This window comes from Heterodontus francisci, chromosome 38, assembly GCF_036365525.1.
Source record: "Heterodontus francisci isolate sHetFra1 chromosome 38, sHetFra1.hap1, whole genome shotgun sequence".
Lineage (NCBI taxonomy): Eukaryota > Metazoa > Chordata > Chondrichthyes > Heterodontiformes > Heterodontidae > Heterodontus > Heterodontus francisci.
Genome location: NC_090408.1, coordinates 38,671,696 through 38,698,839, shown reverse-complemented (window position 1 = coordinate 38,698,839; position 27,144 = coordinate 38,671,696). Strand labels below are relative to the sequence as shown.

The 27,144-nt window shown below is 40.6% G+C and overlaps 1 protein-coding gene across 12 annotated transcripts in view; it reads left to right on the top strand.

Moving 5' to 3' along the window:
* Nucleotides 1-17,052, top strand: part of map2k5 (mitogen-activated protein kinase kinase 5) — a 352,983-nt gene extending 335,931 nt beyond the window's left edge. For 4 of the 12 annotated variants that reach the window (XM_068018163.1, XM_068018161.1, XM_068018156.1 and 1 more), the window contains one exon: nt 15,759-17,042. In XM_068018163.1, the coding sequence (XP_067874264.1) occupies nt 15,759-15,863 (105 nt within the window). In that variant the 3' untranslated portion in view covers nt 15,864-17,042. Of the gene's footprint in view, nt 1-15,758 lie in introns of all 12 variants that reach the window. The other 8 variants (XM_068018160.1, XM_068018159.1, XM_068018164.1 and 5 more) reach the window with 5 other exon arrangements.
* The last annotated feature ends 10,092 nt before the right edge of the window (nt 17,053-27,144 follow it).

Genomic DNA, 27,144 nt, shown 5'->3' with positions numbered 1-27,144 from the left:
TAATTTTTCCTTTGCAACATGGACTTCATAAATGTGCTAATGTGCTCGCTCACCAGCCAAGGCATTCAGGCACTTCTGCACAAAGTCTAAGCATATAATCAATAAAAAAAGGATTAGGCCAACTGTGAAATCTGTCTTTCATTCACGTACATGCCTGTGTCAATGAACTCCAAGCACATGAGTTTCTCTCCTACTATTGAAGAGGGGATTAATTAACAAGGTACTTAATTTGTGATGTAGATGAACCAATAAACTTGTTTAACGCCTTTTTTAAAATGGTTTAAGTTACTTACGTGTTTCATTGAAGCCAGAGCAAGCATTAGACTGACAGCTTTTATACTGGCGCAATTTTCCTCTGACCCTCATCACCATTGGGATGAAATAATTAACATGCAAATGTAGGTGGGCATCTCTTTAACAATGACCTATTCTTGAAATGTCGGTGTGATTCTTGAGGATGTACATTTGTCTTCAGCAAAATAACCTAAAATCTGCCTTTTATATATTCTGCTGCTATATCCTTGCTACTTCCCCTAATGAGGTCTTGACCAAAAGTACTCTGTAATTGCTTTAGACTCTTTTTAATTTTCAAGCTTATTAATCATAAGCAGAGTTATTTAAAATTGCTTATATTAATTTCAGAATGGAAAACTATTACTGGCTGAGACCAATTAAGAATAGCTATAATATCCCTAGCCAGCTAATTCTATTGTTATACTTGAGGAGAGTATCATGGTGCTGATATACTTTAATGCTTGTTGTATGCAATGGGGTATATTAAATGAAATGAGAACATTGATTTAAATATTAAATTAAATGAGATAATGATCTAAAACTAAGCCTAATGGTATTATTTGTCACTTTTATTTAAGCTTTTATTTGTTCACAGCAGTAGTCTAAAGAGACTGTATCCTTGCTTTCTTCCCCACAAACTAGACACAAAGATTTCGATCTCTTGAGACAAAGGTAATCTTTAAAGGGCATTTGTAAATAATAGCAATATTTTTTCAATAATCTGGCTGCCTTGCCTTGATCGTCAAAAATCTTTTGAGTATTTTTAAACTAAAATCTCTTGGAAGTGCCCTTATAAAAGTAGTATTAACACAACAGATAAGCAGCAATCTCAGGATTTGTTCTTGTAATTAGAGCACCCAGATCTCACATCAGTATCACAGTGCAATGGCTACAGTGTGAATACAGCCAGTAAGTACCAGACCTCAACCACCTTGCATGCATCTGTGAATGTGAGTGGAGTTGTGGTACTGGCAATTTTCACCCCTTGAGGCAATCTGTGTTGAAAGGAAAGTAGAAATACGTGACTGTAAATTCAGCTGGTGTCACACCAGTACAATAGTGTGAATATGCTATTAAATTCTTATCACCTAAATCAAGCCTCCCATTTAAGCATGTTAATGAAGTATGATTAAAGGAAAGATGAGGTGTGTGTACGTTCTGATTTTACCTTTGTCAGTGATGGTTTTGGCATAAATGATGGTTTAGACAGAAGATGCATGCCTTGCCATCCTGGGTCTTGGACGTTTTGCTACGTTAAAGGCACTATATAAATACCAGTTATTGTATTTGTCATATGCCCTGCTTAATGGTTTTTATTTTGAAATAAACTAAATAAACTGAAATTAATCCTGAAAATGAATTGGTTGCAATTGCATCAGGAGTAAGTCCACAGAGAAAGTAGTTGAAATTAATTTTCAGAAAATATACGTAGCTGTGTGTCACTAGGTTTATTTAGCATATTACTAGATCTCCCTTGGTATTGCTTATGGGTAGTCTAGAGCTCGATTGAAATGTTTATCTGCCGAGATGGAACTATGTTTAACCAGGCTTGGCCCTTTAAGACCACTGCTCCAGCACTGTAGGGAAGTGAACTAAACAGGCAGATCCCGATAATTATAATAGCTTGTAAATTAGAGAGCAATGTAAATTTCTTGATCCATATCAGAAGACTTCAGTATGAAATGACTGGCACTTTCCTTTAAGATTACTTCGCATTTGTTTAAATAAAAGTGTTACACTTTGAAGTATAGTGTGCTGGATGCAAGACTTTTATTGATATACTAGAGAAAAGCAATCACCTATAGTGCTGTGCTGATCCTGTTTAATTTGTTACCTCAAATTGCTTCTGCTACTCTCCAGCATAGGTAACAAACCTATTGCATCCTAAATTTATAAATGTTTTCTTCAGACATAACCCAAGTTTGGAAAGGTAACATCTATAATTGTACTGCTAGGTGTTTCCACAGTTCAGGCAAACAAGAGTACAACAATTTCACATGCCCTCTATTGAACTTACTGAATTCCTAGTAATAAAAGTCCCTGAGGTTTTACATCATAATCATAGCCAATCACAGCATTGCTACTGTTTCAGCAGACATTTAATGGATGTTGTGGGATTTCTGGTTATTCCAAAATCCACCAATAGACATCTCCTTTCTGAATTCATTGCAGAGGTAGACTAGACTGACAGCTGTCTTTTATCCTGTCAATATTTTCTGTAAGGATATGAAAATATGATTTGTTGCAGATGAAGTGACAGCCCTAAAGATCCCAACGGATCATTGCAGTATGCTGGTTGAATACGATTCATGTTATTTTTCTTCCTCTCTTTACCCCAGATACTTGTTTGATCTGGATCCCTGCCACCAAACTATCACGGTTCATGATTATCATACAAGGGTAGGAAGGAGCAATACAACTATCATGGGTTTCCCATTGCCAACAGAATATCATCAGAAACCATTCCAGTCTTTTAAAATGATGCAGTTTACTTATTCCTGCTTTTTATTCAAATTTTAATTTAATTCAGTATGTCAGTTTATGGTAATGTTTTTTAAAGTCGCAGATGAATTTTCATTTCCTGCACCATATTTCTCTCCTGCTTCTCTCAAGCTGCTGATTTTTGCTAGGATACAGTTTCACAGGCACCAGTCAACCTTTGGTACCTTACCCAAGTGCCAATTTTTCCTGTACAACCATAGATAGCAAGTGCAACCAAGCTGCTCAACTTGAGGTAGGGGGTAAGGCACTCCCGCTGAGCCTGAACTTTATCCTAATTCTGTTCAACTGTAATCTTAACTGGAGCACTTTCCAGCAGGGACCTTGCCCTTTTTTTTCTTCTGTGACCCTCTCTAACCCAGGGATGCTGTGGCCAATTGTAACTTGTGTATTCATTGAGTGAGGACAGGATCAGCTGCACATGGTTGAAAAAGCATCCGCACCTCACACTTGAATTTCCGATATCTGCTGCCTGCTGGAGAGGCTTCCCATCAGGAGTGCAATTGGAAAATTACCCCGATCATATCCCATGTAATCAAGTGGGAAAGGACATCCTGCTCCCCGACACCTGTCACTTCCCCATGGCTTTGAAATTGCACTTTACAAATGTTTGAATACAAACACTTAACAGGATGATATGAAATTCCTTTATCCCTGTGTTAATCTGTTTATTTCATGCAAATGTATTAAGCATCCTTATCCTAACATCATTTCAAGCACAATAGGCCACCAGGTGGTAAAATAGAGCTGCTGCTGTTTGGGGGACTTGCTCTTTACTGATATTATGGCTGAGGTCAGGAACTTATTGTTGGGATTTAAGAGGCAGGCCTGCATCCTGACATTGTGTTGAAGAACCATAATGTGTTTTCAGATGAATTTTATTTTGCATAACTATAAAATCTATGGCCCGTTTTGGGGAACCCTATTTCTGTTGAAATTGTTGTTGGGCAGGATGGAGTTGGGATGAATCCACTCTGACATACAAATAGTCACCAAAAATTATTTTTGTGCCACTGTACTCTGTTCTTTCTACCGGCCATTACCTCAACGCTTGCAGTTTCACACCTTGTGACTCTTCACAAATGCGGTCAATTTGGAGGAGGAATGAGCAGGGACTTGCACCATTAATTGAAAATAACATTATCAGTGAATTCTGCAATTTAAAACAACTCTGCTGCTGCAGAATCCTTTACAAATGTGGAATATTACCCAGATCAGACTGACTTAAATTGCTATAAAATACTGCCTAAGTGGATTTGATTCCAATTTCAGATATAGTCCTGTAAGACCATATAATCAGGCCCTTTCAAAATGGAAACATACAGATGTTGTTCTCTTTAAAGTTCCTTTAAGAGCTTCTGAGATTTTGTGTTGGCCTAATGAAACCCTGACCAAGAACCGTGCTATGCCCCAGTCCTAATGTGCCATTAATGATAGGCTAATGTACAGTGTAATGTTTTTGGACCATGGGTTCATTACACTTATGTGTGTGAGGGCTTTCCACAGTGTGTCCAAGGTCCCAGTGCATTATGTCATGTACTACTCTCTTCATATCACACTCTGATGATCAGTATTCTGAATGCTATATTTAAAAGAACTAGAAACATTCCAATTCTTTTTTTAAAAAAGTTTTTATAGTAAGAATTATTTTATTTCATAAAGTATCCTCTTCATCTCTCCCTTTGCCATAGGTGTGTAGTGTGTGAACATAATGTAAACATGTCAAAATGCTGAAGTGATATATTTGGGCATTTCACGCGATAAAATTAAACTTGGGAAGTGGTTGGTTAGTTTTATCACAGCTCCCCACCAGTGCCATGGTGGGGTAAAGGTATTGCATTGAGTCATACAGCCATCCCAGGTTTGATTCTCACTCTGTGCAGAACATGACAATTAGCCACAGCACCCCAAGACTAGGAGGGCAAAAAAAAAACATCCGGGATTCCTTCTGTGAATCTCACCCGCAAAGCACGTGGACTTTGTTGAAAAGAGATTTGGAGTCCCTTCCGAAGTCCCAATGGTTGAATATCCTGTCAACACTGACTAAACTCATACTTGGAGAATGACCATTTGGGCTTACCCAACATGAGTCAGTGCCTTCAGAGAGGGGGATAAAAGTCATAAAAGAAAATATTTGTTACTGTGAAGCAAAATAATTTGAGGGATTTATAGAGGCTAAGAAAACTCGAGGTCACCGTTAAATTTATGAGAAGTATTGGATCATTCAGTCCACAGAACATAATGGCAATCGATGCTTGCCTTTTTTTATTGTGGAGTGTAACCTTTTTCTGACCCAGATATTTCAGTTTAAGCCACATTATTTGTATGCTTTCAAGACTAAAAATGTATGCAGAAAAATTGAGAGACTGGACAGCGAGCTGGTCTTGAAATGTGACACACTCAGTTTAGGGCAAGCCTTCCTAATCTGTAGATTGCAAATATGTATGTGAAAATCAGTTTATAACATTTTTATTTCACAATTTGTTCGAACAGGAAAGCATAATTAAAATCACTATAAAATAGGCATAGATTCCTCTGCATTGTTTTTAGGAGATCTTTTGTATGTTTGTTAGACCAGAAGTAGGACCCTACCTTTTTTTTAAATGTCTGTATGGCCTGTGTAGGGTGTTGTTAGCCTTGAAGTTTAACCTCTATTAGGAAACACTGTGGGCTGCCAGTAGCTGAAGATTACCCTTTCTCAAGAAAATGAGAACTGACAAGTTGATTTTAAGAGGCCGGTTTGTCACTGTTTACCTAATTTTCAAAGTTGACACAGAAAATTAGTCTGACTGGCACTCACTCTGTGGCCTGCTTTCCAGTCCATTGACTCGGCCTCTTCCTGCTGACCTCTTCTCATTCCAGCTAGTGAATGTCCATATAGCATGTAACATTTTCTTGCCAAATTCACCTGATTTTTATATTGTTATTGAAGCCTGAAGAGACTCACTACTAAGTTTTCCCTGTACATCTATTTGAATGTGTCTGCAATTGTGTTAAATAAACAATTGCCTTGAAAACTTTCTGTTGTGTAAGTAATGCTTAATAAAATTCTGCTAGCTGTTTTGGTTCTTCTCAGCATTGGTGGCAAGTTTAAATTACAGTGATGCAGCAGCAATTGTGCCTTGTAAATTGCAATAGCAGTGATTGAGTTAATCTGTGTGCCTTCAGACCTGCTTCCAAATACTTTTGATACATAACAGGGGTATTGGAGTAATGAGGATCACAATAATTTAAATAGTTTGGATTAAGAAGCAAGCATGTGAAAATGGAGTTACAGAAAACAAAAGATAAGGAGAAACCTGTGAAGGGGGGAACGGGGTGGGGGGAGGGGTGATGGTGAGAGAGCAAAATAGAACCCACAGGGATAGGCATTACTAGTTCAGCATCTGAACTAGAATTGCTGTTCATAGTTCAGTTTCCACTATTCTTGAGCTGCTATAAATGGATCAGCTTATATGGTGATGTTTTATAAGGCCCCACATTAAGAATAATGTTGGTTTATTAAACCCCACTTGTTTGTAAGCATGCTCAGTAATCTAAGATTTTTTTTGAAAAGGTCAGCTTCTGTTGTTTTAGTTGGACTTATTGCCAAGCCTGCTATACTCTCAGCACTACACGAACTGCTATGCCTGTGCTGGGACGAGGGAGCAGTACCCCAGGACATGCGCGATGCCAATATCATCACCCTCTATAAAAACAAAGGTGACCGCGGTGACTGCAACAACTACCGTGGAATCTCCCTGCTCAGCATAGTGGGGAAAGTCTTTGCTCGAGTCGCTCTAAACAGGCTCCAGAAGCTGGCCGAGCGCGTCTACCCTGAGGCACAGTGTGGCTTTCGTGCAGAGAGATCGACCGTTGACATGCTGTTCTCCCTTCGTCAGATACAGGAGAAATGCCGTGAACAACAGATGCCCCTCTACATTGCTTTCATTGATCTCACCAAAGCCTTTGACCTCGTCAGCAGACGTGGTCTCTTCAGACTACTAGAAAAGATTGGATGCCCACCAAAGCTACTAAGTATCATCACCTCATTCCATGACAATATGAAAGGCACAATTCAACATGGTGGCTCCTCATCAGAGCCCTTTCCTATCCTGAGTGGCGTGAAACAGGGCTGTGTTCTCGCACCCACACTTTTTGGGATTTTCTTCTCCCTGCTGCTTTCACATGCGTTCAAGTCCTCTGAAGAAGGAATTTTCCTGCACACAAGATCAGGGGGCAGGTTGTTCAACCTTGCCCGTCTCAGAGCGAAGTCCAAAGTACGGAAAGTCCTCATCAGGGAACTCCTCTTTGCTGACGATGCTGCTTTAACATCTCACACTGAAGAGTGCCTGCAGAGTCTCATCGACAGGTTTGCGGCTGCCTGCAATGAATTTGGCCTAACTATCAGCCTCAAGAAAACGAACATCATGGGGCAGGACATCAGGAATGCTCCATCCATCAATATTGGCAACCACGCTCTGGAAGTGGTTCAAGAGTTCACTTACCTAGGCTCAACTATCACCAGTAACCTGTCTCTAGATGCAGAAATAAACAAGCGCATGGGAAAGTCTTCCACTGCTATGTCCAGACTGGCCAAGAGAGTGTGGGAAAATGGCGCACTGACACGGAACACAAAAGTCCGAGTGTATCAAGCCTGTGTCCTCAGTGCCTTGCTCTATGGCAGCGAGGCCTGGACAACGTATGTCAGCCAAGAGCGACGTCTCAATTCATTCCATCTTCGCTGCCTCCGGAGAATACTTGGCATCAGGTGGCAGGACCGTATCTCCAACACAGAAATCCTCGAGGCGGCCAACATCCCCAGCTTATACACACTACTGAGTCAGCGGCGCCTGAGATGGCTTGGCCATGTGAGCCGCATGGAAGATGGCAGCATCCCCAAAGACACATTGTACAGCGAGCTCGCCACTGGTATCAGACCCACCGGCCGTCCATGTCTCCGCTTTAAAGACGTCTGCAAACGCGACATGAAATCCTGTGACATTGATCACAAGTCGTGGGAGTCAGTTGCCAGCGTTCGCCAGAGCTGGCGGGCAGCCATAAAGGCGGGGCTAAAGTGTGGCGAGTCGAAGAGTCTTAGTAGTTGGCAGGAAAAACGACAGAGGCGCAAGGGGAGAGCCAACTGTGTTACAGCCCCGACAAACAAATTTCTCTGCAGCACCTGTGGAAGAGCCTGTCACTCGAGAATTGGCCTTTATAGCCACTCCAGGCGCTGCTCCACACAGCACTGACCACCTCCAGGCGCTTACCCATTGTCTCTTGAGATAAGGAGGCCAAAGAAAAAAATTGCACACCTAATTGTTTGCTTTCCTTGGGTAAGGCTGTCCAACACTGGAGAGAATTCAGCACTTTAATTTTACTTCCACTGGTTGTATTAAGGTTTCTCAGGTCAGATACACAACCTTTTTTGAAGTAACTGATTCTCATTTTCTCAATCTTCAGTGGAGACCTCATGCAGGTTTCTTCTACAGACCAACTCCTCCAGGATTTGATTGAGACAGTCACAATCCCTCATAGGAATCAGCAGACCTCACTCTTACTGCTATTTTGAATCTGGCTTTGAATTTCCAGAGGTGAAGGGTGCTATCTTGGGTGCTAGAGCCATTTTAACATTTGTACTCTTGACTAATGCAGATACTCAAATGGCTGTGTTCCCTGTGTGGGCCATTATACATAGAAAGCTGCTGTTCCTGATTTCAAAGTTACCCAGTCCAGATACTGTAATTGCAAGGAAAGTACTAATTGTTTTTTCTTGGGGCTGTCTGCATTACCGTATAAATTGAAGGTAAATTAAGGGACAATTACTTTCATTATGTACTTGTGTGCCCTGCTACCCCCATTGAGGTAAGATTAAAAACAATCAGTTCAAAAAGCTGTCTTAGTTGGTGACATTTAAAGTTTTAATTTTCCCTGCCTATGGAGACTGGCCATTTCAGGTTTGTACACTCAGTAGGAAGTAGCTGCATTGAAGTCAACCAACAAACCTGTCACTGAATGGCTTCATAGGGAGTAACAGTCATCATCCTTTTCTAACCTGGATGCCAATCAAGGAGTGTCAAAGTCTGGAAACTTAAGTACCACCTGGAGTGCACAGCAGTCCTGAAGGTTTTCTGGCTCAAATGTTGAACAGTTTCATTTCCTGTGGAGCTGTTCACTGACAGCCCCCCAGCAATCTCTGCTTTCTGTACATTCTATTTATTTTCTTTTTGTTTTCTTTTTCAGTGGATAATCTCTTATTTTTTTCTGCTTCCATTTATTTGGCATAGGACTGATAAATTGTGTTCACAAGTGAAAAGGAAAAATGTCATTAATTGTGCTTTCTGATTGTGAATCTTAGCCTGTGTACCAAGTAGCTTTTTGGGCTTCTAAAGAATATTTTCCTGCTGGTCCAGGTCCAACACATAATGTTTGACCACAGTAGTTAAACTATCACTGTCCACTCCATATCCTAGAATTTAAAGAATGTCATGTTTCTACTCCTTGTCACAGTATGTCCTTGTCCTTGCTGATGATAATGGATCATCTGTAATGGATAGATACTCTAACGGTAACATAACCTTGCCTGACAATGTAGCTAACAACAGTCTCTTACACAGTAGGATACTTACAGATTCCAGAGCAGGCAATAGCAGAATCCTACGAGCATGGGATAGGTCACCTAGCAAGCTGTAATTCTGTACCATTTTACCAAAACCTATAATATTTGTACCACCTTACATACTGGTAGTTTAATGCATCAATTAAGCTGGCATGTGCTGAGATCTGGTGTACATTGCTCAGTTTGAAACATTTTGAATTGGTTGCCAGGGACATGTATTACTGTGAATGCATCCTGTTGCAAGTTTGCAGATGCGGTGCTGGTGTTATCCTAGTATGAATCCAAGCTTCCTTTAATTTGCCACATTTGAAAACTAGTTTGGGAGATTAAAATTGAAACCGTAATAATTAAAAGACATTGCATTGAGGACTTTAGTACATAGGCCAAAAGCTTTTTTTGTACCATGTTGACAAGTTTATTCCTTCGTCATAACACATACAATCATACATCACAGATTCTGCCCGACCATTTGGACTCTTAAGCAAATGTTCTGCAAAGTTTATATTTGTGTTCCCAGAGGTTTAACTGATAAGAAGTCCAGAGTGCCAAGTCATCCTTGACATTACTTGATTTGCTCTCTTCCTCAACACAGAATTTCTTTGCAGAAAAGGAAGCCTGGTATAATGGAAGCTTTGAAACCAGATGAGATAGCAAGTCTCATTATAAACCAGGAATTGTGTTGCTAATTTTGTCCAGTGTTCAGTCCATAGTGAAAACTAGTCCTGTAAATATGTTTCCTCTTACTGTGCAGTGCCACGGTTCTTAAACTGTGAGCATTTAAAGTACAGGAAGTATTCGATATCATGATGAGTCTAGACAGAGTAGGTAGAGAGAAACTGTTCCCATTGACAGAAGGGTCAAGAACCAGAGGATACTGATTTAAGGTGATTGCAAAAGAAAAAAACAGCGACATTGGGAATATCTTTTTTTACACAAGTGGTTAGGATCTGGAATGCAGTGCCTGAGAGTGTCGTGGAAGCCGATACAATTTGGGCTTTCAAAAGGGAATTGGATAAGCACCTGATGAGAAAAAAATTACAGGGCTATGGGAAAGGGCAGGTGAGTGAGACTAGCTGAGTTACTCTTGCAGAGAGCCAGCACGGATGTGATGGGCCGAATGACCTCCTGCATTCTAACCATTCTCAATTCTAAGAAAGACTTGTATTTATATATCATTTTATCGTGTCCCAGAAGCATCTCAAAGTGCTTTGCATACAATGAATTGCTTATGAAATGGAGTGACAGTTATGTAGGCAAAGAGCTATGAGAAATATGATTGATCCATAAGCATTCAATTTGTTAAAACAGTGATCAAAATTTATCATTTAAAAAGTGTAAAGTCTTATCAATCTGATGGAGTGGTAGATGGACCATATGGGTAGAACAGGGTCTGTGTTTCATGATTTCACCATGTAGTCAGTTTCCAATAGTGGGTGGACCATTGGGGAGAGTAAGAAAAGTAGAAGCTCGGAGCTTTCCCACAATGGGCAGAATCAAAATTAATAAACTGCTACAAGCCACAGCCTCCTGCAGAAGAGCAATGATCACATTATGGTTTTAACTATAATCTAATAGAAAGACCAGACAATTTTTGAGCAGTATGGAAGCTTTAGGAGATGTGATTTGAAAAAGTCAAATTATTCTTTTAAGGAACGTATGTTCCATGCAAAATAGATTTGGACTGTACAGTCCAGGAAGGCCCCAGGTTTGATCTGATCAGATCACAGCTGTGGCAGCTGTTGGGGGCAGCATTATCTTCTTTGTCCTCATATATTAGAGGGGCAAATCAGCCAGCATGCTTGCTCCTCAATACTAGCTAGAGACCAAGTATGTGGGGTTGGCTGGTGCGGATAGGATCCAGCACAGCTGTGACGATTCCTGTGATTGAATAGCCCATGGGTACTCATGGTCTAGAAGTGGAAGAGGATGGAGCACTTAACACACTTTTTGAAAATCCCATGTGAATGATTTGTTTATACAACCCTAATTTCATGTATTTTTAGTATCCAGCAGTGAATAAGTCTAAGAGGTTCTTCACATCTGTTTCTTAAGTGATTTGTGAGCCTCATCATATCAACATAAATGACGGGAATAAGACGGGCCCTGAAGTTAGCCTTTTGCCTACATAAGAACAATTATTTCACTGCAAAGTAATTTGTTGTATGTAAAGTTGTTAAAGGCGTTTCTCCAGTGCCAACAAAGTGGAGATTATATAGTACTCCATGCGAAAACTCAATAATTCAATTTTTTAAGCCCTAAATGACGTGGGGCTTAATCACCATTTTAGTAGTTATTTTTTTAGTAGTTATTCACATGAAGCTACTCTTAAAAGGGCATTTTCTTCATGACTTCTGCAGCCCCCCACCACCAACCCCTCAGAGAAAGCTTTCAGGAGAGAGAGAAAATTGGAATGAAAAAGGGAGGACTTTTTTTGAAAGTTCGACAAACTCTTTTGCTTTTGTTTCAGCCCAAGATGGAAGGGAAGGAATCGGTTTGTCCCTTTCATCACATGACATGCCAGCAAGTGACAATATGTGTTCAGTATATGTGTCTAATTGCTGTAGGAAGTGAAATGGCACTGCATCATGTTGCATCATAGATTTAATATCACCTCACACAATTACCTCGACTGAACCTCAGGGTTCCATCTTTGGCCCCTACTCGTCTTTTGTATGTTACTCCTTGATTACGTTATCCGGAAACATGAGGTCAGCTTTCCACATACACGTTATGGTACTCTTTCCACTCCCTTAATCAATCTCAAGACTATTGCCATTCTCTCGAACTGCTTGTTCTATATTAAGACTTGCATAAGCCAAAACTTATAGAATCGTAGAATGGTTGCAATGCAGAAAGAGGCCATTCAGCCTGTCAAATCCCTGCAAGCCCACTCAGTCCCACTTCCCCACCCTTTACCCATAGCCCTGCAATTTTTTTCTCTTCAGATAATTATCCAGTTCCCATTTGAAAGCCCTGATTGTACCTGCCTCCACCCCACTCTGGTAGTGCATTCCAGATCCTAACCACTCGCTGTGTAAAAAAGATTTTTCCACGTCATTGTTGGTTCTCTGGCCAATCACCTTATATCAGTGTCTTCTGGTTCTCGATCCTTCCGCCAATGGGAACCATTTCTCTCTATCTACTCTGTTGCGGCCCCTCATGATTTTGAACTCTTCGATCAAATCTCCCGTTCTCTTCTCTAAGGAAAACAACCCTAGCTTCTCCCACCTATCCACGTAACTGAAGTCCCTCGTCCCTGGAACCATTCTCGTAAATCTTTTCTGCAGCCTCTCTAAAACCTTCACATCTTTCCTAAAGTGCAGTGCACTAAAGAATTGGAAACTACCCTCCAGTTAAGGCTGAACCAGAGTTTTATAACGGTTCAACATAACCTTCTTGCTTTTGTAGTCTATACCTCTATTTATAAAGCCCTGAATCCAATATGCCTTTTTAACCACTTTTTCAACCTGCCCTGCCATCTTCAATGATTCAGCTTCCCCCTGCTAAATGTCAGAACAATCAAAGTCACCCTCTTCTCTTACATACTTCTATGCACAATTGGCCTCAACTCCATCAACTTCTCTGGCTGCTAGCTCAGGATTAGGCCACAGTTACAGAACCTTAGTGTACTGCTCAGTCCCAAACTCAGCTTCTTCGCTGCACATGTAAATATGAATCATTACCATGTTGTTTCCTCTCACCTCAAACATTTCCACTTCTGCCCACAGCTCGTCCCCTCTGCTGCTCAAACGTTCATCCACACCTTTATTAACTCAAAGCTTGATTTCCCCTTGTTGACCTCCAAAATATAACTCTTCCAAAACACTGCAGTCTATGTCCTCGCCCACACCTCCATCACCTCAGCTGATCCTCCCCACACCCCAACTAATTGATTTTTAAGATCCTTATTCTCGTCTTCAAATTCCCATGTAACCTCGCAGCATGTTGCCTTGGGGACCACCTCCAATTCTCTGCTCCCATCTACTGCCTTTTTTCAAAAACCTCCTTACACTTGTTTGTATTTTCATACAAACACACACACCTCCCGCCCTCCAGTCGTGAATGGTGGTGGACAATTAAACAACTAAGAGGAGGAGGATTCTCCACAGATATCCTCATCCTCAATAATGGGGGAGCCCAGCACATTAGTGCAAAAAGGGCTGAGGCATTCACAGCCTGAAGTGCCAAGTGGATGATCCATCTCTGGCTGCTCCTGAGGTCCCCAGCATCACAGATGCCAGTCTTCAGCCAATCCAATTCACTCCAAGTGATATCAAGAAATAGCTGAAGGCACTGGACACTGCAAACATTATGGGGCCTGACAACATCCTGCCTGTAGTCCTGAAGACTTGTGTTCCAGAACTAGCCACGTCCCTAGCCAAGTTGTTCCAGTACAGCTACAACACTGGCATCTACCTGACAATGTGGAAAATTCCCCAGGTGTGTCCTATCCACAAAAAGCAGGACAAAATCCAATCCGGCCAATTACCACCCTATCCTTCTAGTCTTGATCATCAGCAAAGTGATGGAATGTGTCGTTGCCAGTGATATGAAGTGCCACTTAAACAACAATAACCTGCTCACTGATGCTCAGTTTGGTTTCTGCCAGGGCTCGGCTCCTGACCTCATTATAGCTTTGGTCCAAACATGGACAAAAAAGCTGAGGTGAGAGTGATTGCCCTGAATATCAAGGTAGCATTTGATCGAGTGTTGCATCAAGGAGCCCTAGCCAAACTGAAATCAATGAGAAAACTCTCCACTGGTTGGAGTCATACCTAGCACAAAGGAAGATGGTTGTAGTTGTTGGAGGCCAATCATCTCAGCCCCAGGGCATTGCTGCAGAAGTTCCTCAGGGTAATGTTCTAGGCCCAACCATCTTCAGCTGCTTCATCAATGACCTTCCCTCCATCATAAGGTCAGAAGTGGGGATGTTCGATGATTGTACGATGTTCAGTACCATTCGCAACTCCTCAGATTCTGAAGCGGTTCATGTCCATACGCAGCAAGACATGGACAACATTCAGGCTTGAGCTGATAAGTGATAAAAATAAAATTCATGCCACACATGTGCCAGCCAATGGTGATCTCCAACTAATCATCTCCCGCTGACAAATCAACGGCATTACCATCGCTGAAGCCCCACTATCGACATCCTGGGGGTTACCATTGACCAGAAACTGAACTGGAGCAGCCACATAAATACTATGGCTGTAAGAGCAGGTCAGAGGCTAGGAATTCTGAGGCAAGTAACCCAGCTGCTGACTCCCCAAAGCCTGTCTACCATCTACAAGGCATAAGTCAGGAGTGTGTTGGAATATTCAACACTTGCCTGGATGAGTGCAGCTCCAACAACACTCAGGAAGCTCAACACCATCCAGGACAAAGCAGCCCCCTTGATCGGCACCCCATCCACCACCTTAAACATTTACTCCCTTCACCAGCGACACACAGTGGCAGCAGTGTGCACCATTTACAAGATGCACTGCAGCAACTCACCACCTCCCATTTGACAGCACTTTCCAAACCCACAACCTCTTCCACCTAAAAGAACAAGGACAGCAAACATGTGGGAACACCACCACCTACAAGTTCCCCTCCAAGTCACACACCATCTGACTTGGAATTATATCGCCATTCCTTCACTGTCGCTGGGTCAAAATCCTGGAAATCCCTTCCTAACAGCACTGTGGGTGTACCTACACAACATGGACTGCAGCAGTTCAAGAAGACAGCTCACCACCACCTTCTCAAGAGCAATTAGGGATGGCTAAGAAATGCTGACCTTGCCAGCGATGCCCATATCCCATAAAATAAATATTTTTTTTTAAATGGAGGCTACTCTTTGTCCACTTACCTGCATACAAAGAGGGTTATGGTGGTGTAAGTTGTTCTGAGACATGTATTAGTGTTTTCTTTTCAATATAACAGATTCAACACAACAGTATGTAAAAACTTAAATCGTTTGTGCCAGGAAATGTAAATAAAATTTTCTGTGGTGTGTAACAGAAGGTAATTTCAGTGATACTGTGCTCCTGCTGTGGATCCTCACTTAATGGAAGATAGATCGCAGATAGGTACCTTAATATTATAGGGCTGTTCTGGGACCCTCACTCCTGTCAAGCAAGGCTTCAGGCCAAGAGTGCAGCATTGCTGTATTAGGTTATTAAACTACAGGGAACGTATGTTTGTCTGTTTCCTTCCGTGGTCAGTTCTGATAAGGAATTTCAACATGGAAAAATATGGGACTTGAATAGTTATTAGCTTAATCTTGAAATGTTTTCCTCCTTTTATTTGGGCTACTTGCAAAGTAACATTAGCTCCGTTTGTTGCTTCCATTTTATTTATTTTTTATATCCTTTCTTTGCAGGTTCACCCATTTGTAGTGCAGTACAATGACAAGAATGCAGAGGTGGTTTCCATGTGGGTTTGCAGAATGCTCGAAGAGAGGCGCTCTCAACAGGGGATCCAGTGACCAACCTCACCAGTGACTGTAGACAAAGGACATTATGAAGACAACAAAATCTCAGCAGCGCAAGCAATTGTTTTTTTCCCCTCCAGTGTTGCCAGATCAATGTAGCTGAGAGTTCTATGACCACAGCGTGCCGTACATTATCTCTCGTCTGAGCAGGCGACATCTGTAACTGTCCTTTGACTTGGCAGGTGGTCTCAATTACAACCATCATGACGCTATCTATAGATAGTCTATGAGAAGGGTTAGATCGCAGGGGGTCAATACATTACAAGCAGCGGAGTCCAGGAGTTTCACATCTAATTCACTGCACCATTCATGTGTGCCCGTTTTTCCTGTGTGAATTCTGACATATTCTCCTCTGCTTCTGTAAGGCTGGCAGTGTTGCTCGTAGAGAGAGTGACCCTGTCATTGGGCCTGGAGGAATGGTAAATATGGAGAGCAAGACAAGGATCTGCCGTTCTCCACTGTTTGAAAGCAATTAGTATTTTGGATATGTACTTATTTTCCTGAAAATGTTTTACAGCATTTTGAATGCAAACAGATATTGGGCCTGAAATTTATTGCTTTCTTTTGTCACTATTATTTGCAAAAATTTGGCAAGATTTGAAACAAAATTCCAAAGCTATGTTATGTAATTACAGTGTTTAGTTTTTGAACTGCAGGTTTTGGATAAAATATGCACATTATGTACAGTCTTTGTATTGATAAAATCAGCCAGTATGTCGCCATCATTCTGCTGTGCATTGCACTGATCACTGGAGTTGTCTGTGCAGCCACACAACTGCCAATCATTGTAGTAATGTTCCTTTTTTAAAAAATACTAATTTTGTTCAGTAATATCCATTTTCTGCTGATTTTCAAAACTTTACATTAAATAAAAAGTCTTCACAGACACCCAACGTTGGTATCAAAAATGAAATTCATGACTATAAGTGAGTTTTAAGTTACTGTTTCCTCAAGGCAGCTACAAAACATGTGGTCTATAAAAATATGTACATTGTTTGGCATGATTTGTCAGCCAGAAGGATGAGGTATAGCAAATCAAAAAAAAAAGGTTCTGTATGTTTATTTACTTTGTGTGGTATTCACATTATCTTCCCTGTTTGTCTTGCATGCAGAGATTTTGGATCAGTGAAATATTGTATATTGCACCAAAAATTAGGTATAATATCAGTGCTGTGCATTATACATGGTTTATGCTAACTTAGGAAGAATGAACTTGCATTTATGTAACGTCTTTACTGTCCTTCAAATATAACAGCCAATGAATTACATAGTATTACGTAGTATTTACAGCACAGTAACAGACCATTTGGCCCAAATGGTCCATGTCGGTATTTACACTTCACACGAGCCTCCAACCCTTCTTCATCCATCCCCATTATCTTTACCTTTAACCCTATCAGCATATTCTTCTGTACTTTCTCCCTCATGTTTATCTAGCTTCCCATGAAATGCATTCTATTCTATTTGCCTCAAGTACTCTTTGTGATAGCAGGTTCAACATTCTAACCACTCTGCGTAAAGAAATTTCTCCTGAATTTCCTATTGGATTTATTAGTAACTATCTTATATTTATGGCACTTAGTTCTGGTCTCCTCTGCAAGTGGAAACATCTTCTCTATGGCTACCCTATCAAATCCTTTCATATTGAAGACCTCAATCAGGCCACCCTCAGTTTTCTCTTTACCAGAGATAAGAGCTGCAGACTGTTTAATCTTTCTTGATCAGCATAACCTATCATCCTAGTAAATCTTTCTTTAATTCGTTCATGGGATGTGGGCATTGCTGGCTAGGCTTGCCCTTGCGAAGGTGGTCGTGAACTGCCTTCTTGAACCGCTGCAGTGCTTTGGATGTAGGTACACAAACAGTGTGTTAGGAAGGGAGTTCCAGGATTTTGACCCGCAATAATGAAGGAACAGTGCTATAGTTCCAAGTCAGGATGGGGTGTAGTTTGGAGGGTAACTTGCAGGTGGTGGTGTTCCCAATCATCTGCTGCCCTTGTCCTTCGAGGTGGTAGAGGTCACGGGTTTGGAAGGTGCTGTCGAAGGAGCCTTAGTGAGTTGCTGCAGTGCATCTTATAGATGTACACACTGCTGCCACTGTGCGTTGGTGGTAAAGGGAGTGAATGTTGAAGGTGATGGATGGGGTGCCAGTCAAGTGGGCTGCTTTGTCCTGGATGGTGTCGAGCTTCTTGAGTGTTGTTGGAACTGCACCCATCCAGGCAAGTGGAGAGTATTCCATCACACATCTGACATGTGCCATGTAGATGGTGGACAGGCATTGGGGAGACGGGAGGTGAGCTACTCGCTGCAGAATTCCCAGCCTCTAACCTGTTCAGACGGATGGAAAAATCCCATGGCAATAATTGAAAGGAGCAGAACTGTTTTTTACTCTTGCTCCAGTGCCTCGATACACTTTTTACAATATGGAGTCCTAAATTGTTGGTAATGTGGTCTAACCAAGGTTCTATATACGTTTGACGTAAGGTTGCTGCTTTTCAATTATATCCCTCTAGAAATGAGCTCCAGTGTTTTGTTGCCTTTTTATGGTTTTATCTAGTTAAACCAGTGGCATGTAGTTGGTTTGTTTTCATTTCTCTCTATTTCTCTTGCTATTGCCCATTAGGGTCTCGCAGGAGACACTGAGCATTTTCATTGCCTGGAAGTATATTCCTGCATCACTGAAACCTGCTTCATGCAGAGCTGACTATGGAATGTCACTGGCAGAATCTGTGGAGGTGTCTATAAGATGGATCATTCCACTCTCTTGACCAGAGAGGATCACCATCACCTCTCAGGATGCAAACATATTTGCTGTTGTGTAAGCAAACGCGACATCCAATTTGCACATAGTAACATCCAACTAAAAACAAATGATCAGTTAATCTGTTTTGATGGGGTTGGTTAAAGAATGATTGCTGGCTGAGATGCATTTCTGCTCTTCGATAATTGCCTTGGGATCTTTTCCATCCACCTAGGGCAGCTAGGGCATCTGCTTAATGTCTCATTCAAAAGATAACACCTCCAATAATGCAGCATTCCTTCAGTACTATACTAAAGTCTCAGCATAGATTATGGGTTTCTGTATTGGGGCTTGAACCCAAAACCTCCAATTTACCTTCTAGTGAAGGGCAGGCATCCTTAGCATTCCCCCTAGTCCCGCCTTGGTGCTGCATGCCTGCTGCTGAGAAATCGGGTGAGTGACCTGCTTCCAGATAATAACTAAATAATTCCCCCTCCTACTTTTTGCTTTTCCATACTCCCTTCATGAGATGCTCCAGCTAGGGATTCTGCCCAGCATAGCTTGAGATCAGGAAAGAAACTGGAATGAAAATCAAAGCTGCTGCTTCCCACATTGCGTCACCCGACATGGGTTCTCTGATGTTCATTGCTATTATGATGAAGAGTGTCCATAGCAATCTCAGCAGTGTGTATGCCACTTTTTTTATATTAAGATCCTAGTGAAATCAACTATTTGAATTCTTCCTGGCAGCCATCATAAATCAAGGGCTTATGTGGCATTTAGGACAGAAGCATAGAAATGGGTGTGTCTTTACATTAGATTTTACAGTCCAATTTAATTCTCTCTCTAAAAGAAAAGCTTTTGGGTGTGAAATCATATTTGTGATATTAGCATTAGAAGACATGAATGGAATTTGTCCAATCTTTTTCTTTGTCAGCTTCCAAGATGTATATCATGGAGCTCAGGGCTACATAAGAAATAGGAGCAGGAGTAGACCATTTGGCCCCTCAAGTCTGCCCCACCATTCAATAAGATAATGGCTAATCTGCCCCAGACCTCAACTCCTCTTTCCTGCCAGCTCATATCCCTCCACTCCCCGATATTTCAAAAAATCTATCTACCTCTTCAAAAACTTTCAGTGATCTAGCCTCCTCAACTCTCTGGGGTAGAGAATTCTAAATATTCACTACCCTCTGAGAGAAGAAATTCCTTCGCATCTTAGTTTTAAATGAGTGTCCCCTTCTTCTGTAACTATGTCCCCTAGTTTGAGACACCCCCGCTAGTGGAAACATCTTCTGAACATCTACCCTGTCAAGCCCCCTCAGAATCTTGTACGTTTCAATAAGATCACCCCTCATTCTTCTAAACTCTAATGAATAAAGGCCTAACCTGTTTAGCCGTCCTTGCTAAGTCAACCCCTTCTTCCCAGGAATCAGCCTAGTCAATCTCTTTTGAACTGCCTCCAATGCCAGTATATCCTTTCTTAAATATGGGGACCAAAACTGTACACAGTATTCCAGGTATGGCCTCACCAACACCCTGTACAGTTGTAACAAGACTTCCCTATTTTTAAACTCCAACCCCCTAGCAATAAAGGCCAAAATTCCATTTGCCTTCTTAATTACTTGCTGCACCTGCAAGCTAACTTTTTGTGTGTCATGCACAAGAACACCCAGATCCCTCTGTGCTGCACTTTTTTGGAGTTTCTCTCCATTTAAATAATAGTCTGCCTTTTGATTCTTCCTACCAAAGTGCATGACCTCACACTTCCCTACATTAAACTCCATCTGCCAAGTTTTTGCCCACTCACTCGACCTATCTATATTCCCTTGCAGATTCCTTATGTCCTCATCACAACATGCCCTCCCACCTATTTTTGTGTCACCAGCAAATTTGGATATATTACACTCTGCTCTCTCCTCCAAGTCATTAATATAGATAGTAAATAATTGAGGCCCTAGGGCTGATCCTTGTGGCACTCCACTAGTTACGTCTTTCCAACCTGAAAAAGACCCATTAATCCCGACTCTCTGTCTTCTGTGTGTTAACCAATCCTCAATCCATGCTAATACATTACCCCCAATACCGTGAGCTCCTATGCAATAATCTTTTATCTGGTACCTTATCGAATGCCTTCTGGAAATCCAAATACACTACATCTACTGGTTTCCCTTTATCAACTCTGCTGGTTATATCCTCAAAGAACTCTAGCAAATTTGTCAAACATAATTTCCCTTTTACAAAACCATGTTGACTCTGATTGCGTTAAGATTTTCTAAATGTCCTGCTATTTCTTCCTTAATAATGGACTCTAGCATTTTCCCAACAACCGATGTTAGGCTGACTGGCCTATAGTTTCCTGCTTTTTGTCTCCCTCCCTTCTTGAACAGGGGTGTCACGTTAGTGGTTTTCCAATCCACTGGGACCCTCCCGGAATCCAGTGAGTTCTGGAATATTTCGACCAACACCTCCACTATCTCTGCAGCCACTTCCTTTAAAACCCTTGGATGTAGGCCGTCAGGTCCTGGTGACTTGTCTGCCTTTAGTCCCATTAGTTTGTCAAATAGTTAGTCCCTTGTGATAGAGACTGTTACAAGATCTTTCCTCCCATTAGCTCCTTGCTTATCTGATATCTGTGGGATGTTTACAGTGTCCTCCACCATAAAGACCGATGCAAAATATTGGTTTAAATGATCTGCCATTTCCCTGTTCCCCGTTATCAATTCTCCAGTTGCATCCTCCAAGGGTCCCACACTCACTGTAGCTATTCTCTTTTTATAGACCCGTAGAAGCTCTTGCTGTTTATTTTTATATTTCTTGCCAATTTACTTTTATAATCAATTTTCTCCCTCTTTATTAGCTTTCTAGTCATCCGCTGCTGGCTCCTTAAAAAAAAAATTCCCAATCCTCTGGGCTACGACTAGTTTTCGCTGCTTTGCATATAAAGCTTGAATTCATGTTATTGTTAATTCCTGTATATGCCAAGTTGTTTATACTACCTGATCTTGCTGTTCTGATTAGGATCTATCCACAAATGAGACAACAATGCTACGTGTGCAACTTTCAAAATGTCCAGGCCCACAAAATTTGAACAGGACAAACTGGACAATAAAATGCGATATATAAGGCTGGGTTGTTTGGACATCGAGGATTGAATTTGTCAGGGTCCCAGAGTCACAAATCAGAGATTCCTGCATTAACTTCCATATGCTAATCTGCACGCCTGATTTTAACAGAGGTGCTATCTCTTTAATTTGAAACCTTATTTCAATGGAGGTTTTAAAAAAATGAGCAAAGGAATTTCATATTAACATGATTGTATCCCACAGCACAATTTCACCCAAGTGAGAATTATTAAGAAGCAACATCTATTGCTGTCTTCACGTGTCTGGCCAGGGGGTATCTGCTGTGACCCAGATCAGTAGCAAACCCTGCCCCCTGTGACTATGATTGACCTGGTGTCAAATCTAATTGGAATTAATATGCGATCTTTCATTATATGTGACATTAGATAATTTCAGTGTGGAAAGGGGGAGGAACAGATGGAAATTGAATAATTGAGAACACTGTACACTTTGTTTTTTATTGGGGCACAGAGAAAAGATGATGATGTTTGGACCTTTGAAGCAAATTATTTAGGGATTTTTGAATCTCAAATGTATATCGCTTTAAAGAGGAACTTTAATGTAAAGTTAAATAATAATTGGAAAGTACCTGTCCTTAGATTAATTCCAGGTCAGGGGGTGTTGGAAAAAAACAATTAATTTTTTTTGAGAATAATCTAATTTCGAAGGTTTCTTTGTGCCACCCTGCTTTCCTCCATTTTAGCATCTTGCCATGTTGTAAGCCAGGAGGATTCTCTCAGTTCTGGTGAAGAGTATATTCCTAACCTGTGTATTCTAGCTTTCGCAGTTATTTTTCTTTTTTATCAGGATCCTTTCAGCTGCTTCTTACTGATTTGTTAATGCATTCAACTGATCATATTTACAGAAGTTGCATGAACTGATGCACTATGGAGTGATCCCTTTGGTTTATATCACAGTTAATGTAGCTGCTCCAGTCTTTAGCAGCTAATAAACCTGTAAATGGAATTATTAAAAAATAGAACAGGTCCCAGTGCCACTTCTCATTCTTAATTCTACACTGAAGTTATCTTTAGGAGAGCAGTGTTTTATGAAAAGAGATGCACTTTGCTTCGGTTTGGACAAGGAGAAAAGCCACTTACCATCTGTGTCACGCCAAAAATGACGTATGAAGGACAGGATATTGCAACTCATTGGCATTTACATCACTGCTTTGTGTATTTGTACACACATAAGACAGAGCTTTCTCCAGACACTTTTGTTTAGAAGACTGGTGCCTCTTCAAAACTTTTCTACTCTGCAGTGAAAAAAGTCTTTTAAGCAAAAGAATACTGAGTTTCAAAAAAAACTACTAGCCAGTTTGTTTGCAACTGTGCTATAGGGATGTGCTTTCTTTGCAGCTGTAACTAAGTGCATTTACACTTTAGCATTGATGCAAGATAGTTTCTGCTTCAGACCAATGCTAAATTTGTAATGTAAATCCAGATTCAGAGTCTGAGACCACTTGGAGTTTAAATCCAATGCAGTGCGAACCAGGTGTAAAAAGTGCATTGGTGAGGTCCCTTGGCCCTTCAGAACACTTCAGACCCGCCTGCAATTAATTAGAAAGTTTAAGGAGTCAAAACATGTAAAATGTAACCACTGGGAGAGGAGCTTTGCACCTGGTGCACACATTCTTCAAGGCAGTGTATGTAGAGTATAAGTGGCATTGGGAACAGGGGCCCTGACTTCACCGGGCTTTTTGACATGAGACAGTTATGTTGAATGACACGTGAAGCATTTGATGTTTTGTACAGAGGTATAGAATTATGACTTACTAAGGATAGTGTTTAATAAAACTGCAGGAAACCTACATTATATATAGGTCATAGATAGCTGGCAGTGAGATACAAGGGTGCAATTCAGATAAGTTTCTGGTAGGGGTTATAAATTGCAACAGCAAAGCTTGGATCAATTTGCAACCCAGTTTCCTGCTTTTTTTAAAAAAAAGTCAGTGATATGTGAGATTGAGTTATGGGTGAGATGATTTCATTGACTGCCTGGTGTAAAATTGAACTGTATCTACCAAAATTACTGCAGTTTTAATCACTGGCCTGTGCTGAATTAGCTAATCTCATCATGAGTGCTAATAGGGGTATTGTAAATTAGCCTCAGCATCCTGTGCTGTGGAGAGCAGCCAGGATCCCCATTCCTGATAGTAACTCCTGCTGGTTCAGCTGTGGTGACCACTGCTCCCTAGTAAAATAGCTTGCCAACACGTTGTCCAGGCTTGCAGCTGAAGAAAGGCAGGCCAGTTGGGTGAGATACTACAAGAGGGTACCAGTTCAAGGAACCATAGCAGAGCACAAGTCAACACCTTCAGGAGAGGAAAGGAAAAAAAGGAAATTTTCAAATAAAAACAACCGACCACTTACAAGCAAATAGATATATATTTCTAAATAACATTTCACTGTTGACATTTTCTTATCACTTCAATGGTAAGAGCACTGAAAGAATAAGAAGACTGATAGTTGGTGCAGGAGCTAAAGGCAGGTACTACAAAGTCTTAGGAATTTTTGGTGTATATTGCTTCTTCAGCAGATTACCAGTGAGTATTTATATTGAACCATGCTTAGAATACTATGCTTAGTTCTGGTATCCAAATTGTAAAAAGGATATTGAAGCACCGGAAAAAGAGTGAAATAAATTAACACCAGAATTGAGAGGATGCATCTATCAGAAAAGATTGAGCAGGCTGGGGCTCTGTTTGGAAAAGAGAAGTCTTTACAAATATGAAGAGGTTCAATCAGGTGAATGTGGAAATCTGTTTCCACTTGTGGGTGAGTTCAGAGCAAGGGGCATAAATATAAGATAGCCACTCGTGGATCAAATAAAGAATTTAGGAGGAATTTCTTTACACAGAGAGTTGGGAGATGTGGAACTCACTGCCATGTGGAGTGGTTGAAGTAGATTGCATTGATGCATTTAAAGGGAAGCTTGATGCATACATGAGGTAGAAGGAGGCAGGTGGGAAGACATAGTTAGAGTGGGAGGAGGTCCGTATGGAGGTTATACACTGACATAGACCAGTTCTGTGCTGTAAATTCCTTACAATCCATATAAACGATTCAATATCTATGGTCCTTTAGTTCACCACATGGTGCCATTATTATGCCATCTGCTAAGGTCAATGTTCTGTCCAGCACAGATCCAGTACCAGTGCCTTGTAGCACCTTTCAAGGGAGTGCCATGATAATAACACCATCTATATTAATTTTGTTAATGACAAGTTAATCTCTACAGGTAGAGTTACTGCACATTTTGAAACTATGATGGCACATTGGAAATCAACAAATCCCAAAAAAATTCACAAGGGTGGGAGAGGTTGAAGAGCCAAATTAATAAAGATGTTTTGTAATGCAGATTGATGCCAAAAATATCAATTAATGATTTATTCTGCCCTTTATTATCAACTTTGTATTTACAAGTTGAACATTCACTGTACAGTACTACCCAACTGAAATTAAATATGTCTACAAGCACAAATTTAATCTAATACAGAAAAACTGCATTGTGGTTTTGGCTTTTATGTACACCAAGGCACACAAGTAAACAAAGCCTAACTTGGAATAGAAGGAAATGGGCAGGGGACAGAATCTTGCTTCCTTCTAAATTGCTGATTTGTGTTAACATCCAAATAAAAAGTACCGTAAATCTTTTGTAATATTTGTACCAATTTTCATCAACATTCTCCACAGTAATTTTGTTAGGTTCTAGTATTGCTGTAATTTTTTCAATTTAAAAAACCATCAACATTCATTTTAGAATCATGCATTCACAAGGTTATCTCACTGAAAAAGTCAGTTAGAAATTATGGAAAAACAACCAAGAAGGTCATTTAGGCCGTTGAGATAGTTGTCAAATCAGAGTCCATAAAGCCCTTCAGAAATGGGCATTGTTGATTTACCCTTGACATTACAAAATTAATATAGATGGTCTTTCAAGATTATGCCCCTTATTCTGAATTCCCCACCAAAGGAAATGGTTTCTCTGAATCTATCCTCTTGTATCCCTTAATCACTTTAAATAGCTCCATTAGATCACCCCTCAACTTTCTAAACTCAGGGAAATACAAGCCAAGTTTATGCTACCAGTCTTCAAAATTTAACCCTTTAAGTACTGGTGTCATTCTGGTGAATCGGTGCTTTACTCTTTCCACGGCCAATGTAAAATTTTATTAACTGCTGAATTTTTATCTGAGAAACAACATCGATCAGAGGACAACTGACTAGTTGAGAGAAAGAGGACGATGCTAATTTCAGCTTTTTTGCTCGCTCCAAAGCAATAGATTAATAAATTGGATTTTGAACACTCTCAGAACACAGAAAGTCCTTGATTATCATTAGCTGTGTCTTGTTGATTGAAAATGTGAATAATCCATCTGGTGAGAGTTGTGCTAGAAAAAGATGGATTTTAGCACTGTCAATGCTTCAATTTGCCAACTTTATGCTGATACAATTAGCAAAAACATTAGTAGCTTGAAGTGCACGAGGACAAATGTGGGTCCATTACAGACAGAGACAGGAGAATTTATAATGAAGAATGAGGAAATGGTGGAGAAACTAAACAATTACTTTGTGTCTGTCTTCATGGAGGAAGATACAGAAAATCTCCCAGAAATATGAGGGAACCAAGGGACTTGTAAAAATGAGGAACTGAAAGAAATTAGTATTAATAAAGAGGTAGTACTCAAAAGAATAACTGGATTGCAGGTTGATAAACCCCCTGGACCAGATGAGCCACATCCCAGAGTGTTAAAATAAAAACAAGAAATGCTGGAAATACTCCGCAGGTTTGGCAGCATCTGTGGAGAGAGAAGCAGAGTTAACGTTTCAGGTCAGTGACTCTTCTTCAGAACTCATTTCTTGTTTTTATTTCAGATTTCCAGCATCCGCACTATTTTGCTTTTATCCCAGAGTGTTGAAGGAGGTGGCTATAAAGATAGTCGATACATTGGTGGTTATCTTTCAAAATTCTATAGATTCTGGAAAGGTTCCTGCAGACTGGAAAGTAGCAAATGTAACCCCACTATTTAAGAAAGGAGGGAGAGAGAAAACAGGGAACTACAGACCTGTTAGTTTGACATCAGTAGTAGGAAAAATGTTAGAATCTATTACAAAGGATGTGATAATTAGACACTTAGAAAATAATGATATGATTGGGCAGAGTCAACATGGATTTGTGAAAGGCAAATCATATTTGACAAACCTGTTGGGAGTTTTTTGATGATGTTACTTGTAGCTTAGATAAGGGGGAACCAGTGGATGTTGTGTATTTGGATTTTCAGAAGGCATTTGATAAGGTCCCACGCAGGAGGCTGGTAAACAAAATTAGAGCACTTGGGATTGGAAGTAATATACTGGTATGGATTGAGAATTGGTTAACAAACAGAAAACTAACAGTAGGAATAAATG